General features: G+C 30.6%; 1 protein-coding gene and 1 non-coding gene across 2 annotated transcripts in view; both read right to left on the bottom strand.

Annotated features, from left to right (window-relative positions):
• Positions 1-726: 726 nt before the first annotated feature.
• jbug (filamin-type immunoglobulin domains fbug) overlaps positions 727-8,067 on the bottom strand; it is a 302,454-nt gene continuing 295,113 nt past the window's right edge. Inside the window, exon 48 of the mRNA XM_089246657.1 lies at positions 727-4,119. Within this exon, the coding sequence (XP_089102783.1) occupies positions 3,812-4,119 (308 nt within the window). The 3' untranslated portion in view covers positions 727-3,811. The remainder of the gene's footprint in view (positions 4,120-8,067) is intronic.
• On the bottom strand, positions 7,340-7,413 carry TRNAS-AGA (transfer RNA serine (anticodon AGA)). Its single transcript has one exon. It is a non-coding gene; the product is annotated as a tRNA-Ser (tRNA).

Below are 8,067 nucleotides of genomic sequence, written 5' to 3'. Positions count from 1 at the left end.
ATTATTGTCAAAGCAGGAGAAAAAAAAAATTAAAAAAATATTGGGAAAGATTCATAAGAGAAAAATGATTAAAAACATCAAAGAATGGATCCCCTTATGAACACCTGTGAGTATGAATGTCATTTTTTTCCTACAGAATTACAGAAGACATGAACCAAAAAAAGAAGTCAAAATTCCTTGCAAGACGCATGAAAAATAGTAATACATTCAGGGTTATGAGAACCAAAAGCTGATCAAGCTGCATCTTGACCTTAGAAAGATATACAATGATACCTTGGCACTCATCAGTAATTTGTTCCAGAACTCATGATGAATGCTGAATTCAATGAGCACAGAGAACAATTTTTTATAATATGTGTGAAGAATAACAGATCTAACGATAAAGTCATCAGGGCAGATTACTTTTTGCAAATAGTGCAGCAAGAACCAAGAGGTTCCAAACACTGAAACTCATTTTATTCATCAAAATATGGCAAATACTGAATTTGAGGAGTTTTGAAACAGCCCAAAATCAAGGTTTAACTGTATATAGATAATATTTATTGTAATAAATATAAAATACTAGCTCTCCTTAAGAGTATGCAAATTGATGTAGAATGATAACCAATGTGGTTCCAATATAAAGTAGTAAAATTAAACAATCTTAATAAACTATGTTAAAATGCATTATCAGGTTCACACGAGTCATAAAAGAAATTAAATTTAAAAAATAATCTTTTGGTGAAATAACGTGTCTGTATAACTTTTTATTCTTTCATCATTTTTGGCATAAAAATGTTGACAGTCACTTGAAATATTTCTCAACGCAGATGCTTGAACAGATATATAGATGCTCCACGAATATTTTCTTTCTGAATACAATTTTTGATTTCCAGACATACACAAAAACAAATAAAAATACAACATACAAAGATTTTTTTCACCATGTTTTTTCATGACAACACATGATTTATATACAAAAATTTATTAGTTTTTCTAAACATCTAAAATAAAATATCTGACACTTAGCAACAAAATTATACAAATCTTCTATATTAAATAAATATTTTCATCATGTAAATATAAGAACAATAGAAAATGCTCCTAAAATGTTCAAAAAAGCAGATGTTCTAAAATAAGCTGATGCAACTTGTCATATAAAAATATACAACCTGGAATATTTTATAATCTATTTTGCTTATATTGTTATAACAAGATCTATCAAACACTTCCCTGAGATTCAAACAAATAGCATTTTTTAAGGCACTGATGATATTTGTGCCTATATTTATAAAAATATATTCATTTCAGATGCTACTATCATATCACATAAAAAAAAGAAACTGCTGAATAATTTATGATGTATTGGCAATACTTCAGAAGTTTCTGATGAAGTTTAAATAAAAGTCAATAAAAAAAATTTTGTACTATGGTATTTTTGGATAAAATGATAGGATATCATAACCCATATTATGACCTAGCATCATCTGTTTAATGTTTTATTCCATTTATGTCTAAATTTTGTATGAAGAGTAAATAAAAATGAATACTATCAATATTAAAAAAAAATTGTAAAAATTAGCAAATTCTTTTGAAATCAAGGGAAAAAATAGAAAACAGTAAAATATCTAAGCAATCTCAATTTAATCACAGTTTAGAGCAGTGTTTCCCAAAGCAAGCAATATCTCCCCCAGTGGGTGATGGAATGGTCCAGAGGGGTGATAGAAGCTACAGATTTAACATAAGATCCTATGTTATATACTTGATATGATACCCCTTGAGTTAGGGGCGATGAGAGAGAAAAAAATTCTAATGAAGGGGGCGATGGAACAAAAAGTTTGAGAAACTATGGTTTAGACTTTAGAGCAATAAAATTAAGTTCATTAGAATAAACAGTTTCTACACTTGCTGAACAATAAAAAATCTTGTTTTAATGCTTCACATAAGTCAGTCACATAAAATAAGAACGAATAGAATTGAGTTTTCATAAAATTTTCAATTTTGTTTCTGTTTATTTCTAAAAGTATATTTCAATGCGAGTTTTTTACACCTTATTTACATGTATGGTTTCTTTATAGTCTTTTTACAGAACAGATGCCAGTTTATCTGTCATACTAAACATCTGAAAAAATGGTTTTGGTTTCTTAACTTCTAAGTAAAAGCAATGCTATGTAGGAAGGGGAAAGCCCAAAGCACTACTGACTAATAAAAGGGGTTAAAATTTGATCAAAAAGGCATTGAAATATTCCATATTGATATTGAAAAAGTATTGAAATATTCAATACTTTAAATCTTTTGAATGGTTACGGGGGGAAAACTTTTTTACTTTTCACAAATCCTTATTATTTTTTTTTAATCTACATTCCACTGGGCAATCAGTAGCCAAAGTAGTCCCACCCCGTCCCTGAATAGGGACAGGGGATGAATTTGTTATTCAGCAAATCAGCAAGGCTGCTCTGTTAAATAACAATTTCATCCCCTGTCCCTATGAGGAGGAGTCATAGATATCAAAAGCAACACGCATAGCATTTATGAAAATTTATGGTGGAATATGATGGATTCTAAACTAAATTTACAATGCTCATAAGTAACTCTGGAACAGCAAATTAACTAATAGTCTACTAGATATTGAAAGATATGTATACTGTATTTTAATGTGTATAAGGAACCCCCTGATTTTTTGGGGCTTAAAATTTGGGGAAAAAAATTTAAAAGATATATCTATAATACAATCCATGTATAAGAAACCCCCTCCTATTTTTGGGACCCAATTTTTGGCAGAAGGGGTTTCCTCGTGCACATTAAAATACAGTAGTTCACATCTTTATATGGTGAACAGGTCAACTTAATTTTCATACAAGGTAGTATAGCAGCTCTAGTAAAAACCAAATAGAATAGTGTCTCTACATAACAAACTTGTATTTAACAAAAGTTTTACCCAAGCATTAAAATTTTCATTTGCTTTAAATTGAGAAAAAAATTGTTGACTGATTTTCTAGTTAGAAAAATTTTTGATCAAAGGAAGTGACCACTATATCTAGACTCAACTTTAATTTTTTACAGAAAAAAAATTTGTGTCCCTCATCTTTGATTTTGATGTTATTTTGTGCATGGAAATTATACTATTAATAAAAATCATTATGTTTTAATACAAATGCATTTGAAATCCCTCCCCCAAAAAAGATAATTTTTTCCCCATTTTGGTCAATAGAAAGGGTTTCATATTTAAAAATTAATATTAATAATAATTTAATTTTTGATGAACTTTTCCAGTTTATGACAAAGTGTACTTTGATTGTCATGAGCTGGACATAAACTGCAGATTCAAATTATCACACACATTACTAAAAAAGTAATTGTTTCAAAAGCAACAACACCATATCAAAAGTTATTTTAAATGCAATATAAACATATAATAAAAGAGATAAATCTATAAAACATGCAAATTATAAAGTTATTAGCTTATATCAAAAATCAAAACTGTCAGAAAAAAGTTTCAACAGAACAAGTAATTAGCGAAAATCTGATGGAAAGAAATTTATAAGCCAACTAACCTTTTATTTTAAAGTCAGATTACTTAAAACTGTATTACAGATATATTAATCCATGTTCAGAAAATTAACAACCAGATAAACATACTTTCACAATTAACTAAAATATGTAAAACAATACCAGACAACAAATAACATTCATACATCAATTTTTACATAAAAATAACTAGACTGACATTCCTTCAAACAAAAAAAAACAATGTTCAAACCTAACAGCATAACATGGGTGATTCAGTTTTCCCCATTGCTCCTGGCACAGAATGTTTAAAATGTAAATGAGGTCACAGCTCAGCTGTGGAGCCCCTCCATGACATTTGGCCAAAACCAGTACTGTAAGTTAGACTGCCACCAAAATAGTCTGCAGGAGGTAGTGGTGGAGGGCCACCACTTTGAGCTTGGAATTGTCCTTGAAGATAGTGATTTAATTCTTCTTGTGTATCGAATATCATAACCATAAAGGGGGATCCTGGTACATGTTCGCCTGACCATTTTACCTCAAGTCTATAATCACCTGGTTCTGTTGGATCATATTTACAAAGAATAGTGCGATCTTTTTGGCTTTCTCGCTGCATTTCAACACGAAAGGCACCTGCAAAAAATATTTTTTACAATTGCAATTACAAAACTTTTTTTCCAATGTACCACAATAAATGCAAAAGTAATCACTTTTTCATGCTTTCTGTCAGTTGAGTGTGCTCTAATTATTAGATACGAGAAGCTTGGAAATAAAATCTTCCTTTAAAATGACTGAAAATTTGAAGGAGTGAGAAGTACTACAGCTGGGAACTGTGTATTTCTAAAATTAAAATAAATAACAATAATTTAATAAACATTACAATATCATGAATAGTCTTTTTAAGAAAAATCAGAATTTAAATATTTGAAAGATATTTATAAATAACTACAACATGAATGAATGAACGCCAGGGTCTCTGCCACCAGACTTATCCCGTTCCCGAGATCTCTTCCAGCCCAGCTTCGTGGCAGAGTCTGGAACAACGTGAATGCACCTAACAGTCTGAGTGTGTAGCTAGTGTTGTGTCTGATATTTCAGTGCTGCCATCTATGCTTTTTTAAATTGTGAGTGAAGTGTAATGATTGAATATTTGTAACGTTGTAGGTCTGTTGCTCTCTGTGGCGAGACTTTTTAACGGGGAGATCGGCTCGCATTCGCGCCTTGAAGTTGGGAACCACAGAAAACCAACTTAAATAATTACAAGAAGAATAATCTTACTATATTGTCACAAAAATTAGAACTTTGCCTGGTTTTAATTTATACAAAAAAATTACACATTTTTGAGACAAATAAAATTTTAATCAGTCCAATTAAAATTTTATTTGTCTTAAAAACATGTCAATTTTTTGTATAAACTTACTATATTAGTATAAAATGTGTATTAATTTTTATTGACAATTCAAAAGTCATTATGTGATCTTATTAACTGAAACTTACTTAATTTTACACTAACTTACATAATTTTGAGTCAGGATGGTGAATTGTTGAAAGTCTAACATGAACATTTGATTAAGCACTTCTGGATGCTGAAATCAGAGCTGCCCCTGGGGGTGTGGACTTGGTGCAACAGGTGCTATCTAGAATTCTGAATTTCAATCTGTTCTAGAATTCTGAATTTTAATCAGTTCAGGAATTCTGAATTTTATTTATTCTTAATTTTCATAGGTGCTGGATTTATCTCGCCCAATTATTTTTCATTCATTGATGCTGAATTTTATTAGTTTTCAGACAATTTCTTTCATTTGGTCTTAATTTTAATTGGTTTTGGAACTATTTCTTTTATCAATTTAAAATTTTCTTTAGTTAAAAAATTTTCATTAATTTTTTTTGTTAATTTACATTTAACAAAATATATTTATATATTTGTATGGACTCTAGCCCTGTTATTATTTTCACAGCAGGCCTCCATATCTTGTAAGGGTGGCTCTAGCTGAAATGCATCAGGTTCTATTTCACTATAAAAATTTGTCTTCATTGTTTTAAATTATTATTATTTTTTCATTTTAAAGGTTAATATTTTTTCTTTATCTAGATAAAATGACATTCTATACATATAACTAGCTGTAACCTGCGGCTTCACGCATATGGAAATTCTGGGTTGGGTTTTTGACATGACAAGCATCAAAAACTGGTTTAAACTGTCAAAAGCCTAAATGAATGCTTTTGGATAATATTTTGAACACAATGGGTATATAACATGATGAAAAACTTATTTTTTTGAATATTTCAATGTTTTATTTTGAAACATTAATTTATTAGAATAACTAAAACAAAATAATATTAATTGCAATTTCGAATTTTTCAACAAAGAGTCTAGAACATATAAAGTATAATTTTATGGTTTATTTATCTAAAGTACTCATTACCTGTGCTGAATTTGCTAAGTGAAGTAGAGCTGTGTATTCAAAATATGCCTGATAGGGCATCAGAGGGTTACGTTTTTGACTTCAGAAACCAACTCAGTATTAAAAAAATCAAAAATTGTCGATGTTGCCAAACAGTTTTTTAACCTGATAGATATGTTAAATGACAAAACACTTTTATGTAGATTAAAGTGTTTTATATTACGAATTACAATTACTGAGAAAAAATATCTATTTTGATATTTTAAATTTTCTTATCCACCCAAAATTTTATTCCATATAAAAATTCTCATGCATCATCTGTTAATACACTAATTAAACTCATTTATTCTCAGGTTGTATAAATCCTGAGTTTCAAAGAGTATTTTCAATCAAAGCAGAACTGCCAGGACTTTATACCCAAAGCATTGTTTCACATGCTTAGATAAAGCTTCAAGTGGAAAACCATTGCATTATAAATGCTATTAAATTTACCATATCATAGTCAAACTTAGTTATTCTTACTTTTACACTAAGAATAAGTTACAGGAGTTTGTTAAACATTATATATAAGCCAGCACTGCTAAAGTAAAGGACATTTTGGTTCTGCAATTTAATATTTTCATTGCTAGATATATTCTAATGTTATACACAATAAGAGCATTGTTTTAAGTATTAGTGATTATCTAGATAATTTAATAACAGCTATCAGCATTACATACAGTAAAACCCTTCTTAATGGACACCCCTCGGATGCAGACACCCCCTCTTTTACAGCCAAATAATAATTCCCCCCAATATAATAAAAGTACGCATTTCAAACCCCTGATTAAACGGTAACCCCTCTTTTACAGATGAATTTTTTTTGTCTTGCCAGTCACCGCAAAGGAGAGGTTTTACCGTAATATGGTGTAAAAGAACTTTTTAAACACCTATCTGTTTTGAAATTTGAAAAGAGTACAGCAGATGTTTATATTTATGCACATAAATAAGTAATTAAAGAAATTTTAGAAGGTAAAGAATCATCGTGAATTGAAGAATATTAAATCATTCCATAGTTTTTCCTTCAGCTTTATGCTATGCTTTATTCAAATTGTGTATTTTATGAGAAAAAAAAACATATATTTGTTTTGCAAGTCATTTAACGAAGGCCATGAAAGCCTCAGACAATATTTTAAAAACATATATTATCCAAAATAATCCTGTAGAGTAGAAAATTATTTTACAATCATATTGAGTATTTATTCTTTGTATAACATACTCACTTTAAACATTACCTTGAATTAAGGTGTGTATTTCTAATGGAAATGTTTATATTGGAAAGCAAAATTTGAGATTTTTGAGAGTTTATTGATGGAGGGTTTTTGACATGACAGCTTAAACCATAGTTACGAAGGTTTTTAACAACTAGCTGTTTTGAAGATATATTTCGGAAATAGAGAAAATTCAACTGCCCCTGCGGGGAATCGAACCCACATCCTTTCACTTTCTGGGTGAACGCCCTAGACCACTAGACTACAGAGGCACAGAATCTCTCAATCTTTCCTTGGAGCTCATGTACACTGAAAGGGACCGTACATGGACGGCCGGACCAGACTCAGGCCAAGCTCACAACTGCTGACGCTGCCACCAGATGGCCACCAGTCGCCATTGAGTTGCCACCAGTTGAATTTTCTCTCTTTCCGAAATATATCTTCGCAACAGCCAGTTGTTAAAAACCTTCGTATGGTAACGGAGAGTGACATCATCCTTGTATAAACCATAGTTCTCCAAACTTTTTTGTTCCATCGCCCCCTTCAGAATTTTTTTTTCTCTCATTGCCTCCCAACTCAAGCAAACCCCTAGGAACCCATGTTATACCAGTAGCTTCTATCGCCCCTCTAGACTATTCCATTACCCCCAAATGGCATTTAACATTAATTTCAAAACAGATAGGTGTTCGAAAAGTTCTTTTACACCATATACAGTAAAACCTCTCCTTTGCACTCACTGGCAAGACAAAAAAAAATTAATCTGTAAAAGAAGGGTTACTGTTAATCAGGGGTTTGAAATGCATACTTTTATTATATGGGGGGAAATTATTATTGCCCACTTTAGGAAACACTGGTTTAAACCGTCAAAAACTGCCATGCATCAAAAACCTGCCAACCCAGGTTCTATTGCATACTGTTCAAGACAA

Source organism: Pholcus phalangioides, unplaced genomic scaffold, assembly GCF_987345545.1.
Source record: "Pholcus phalangioides strain wild (caught in Gottingen) unplaced genomic scaffold, Ppha-v1.0 ptg000017l_1, whole genome shotgun sequence".
Taxonomy (NCBI): Eukaryota; Metazoa; Arthropoda; class Arachnida; order Araneae; family Pholcidae; genus Pholcus; species Pholcus phalangioides.
Note: the sequence above shows the minus strand (reverse complement) of the source record. Positions and strands in the feature narration are given on the sequence as shown.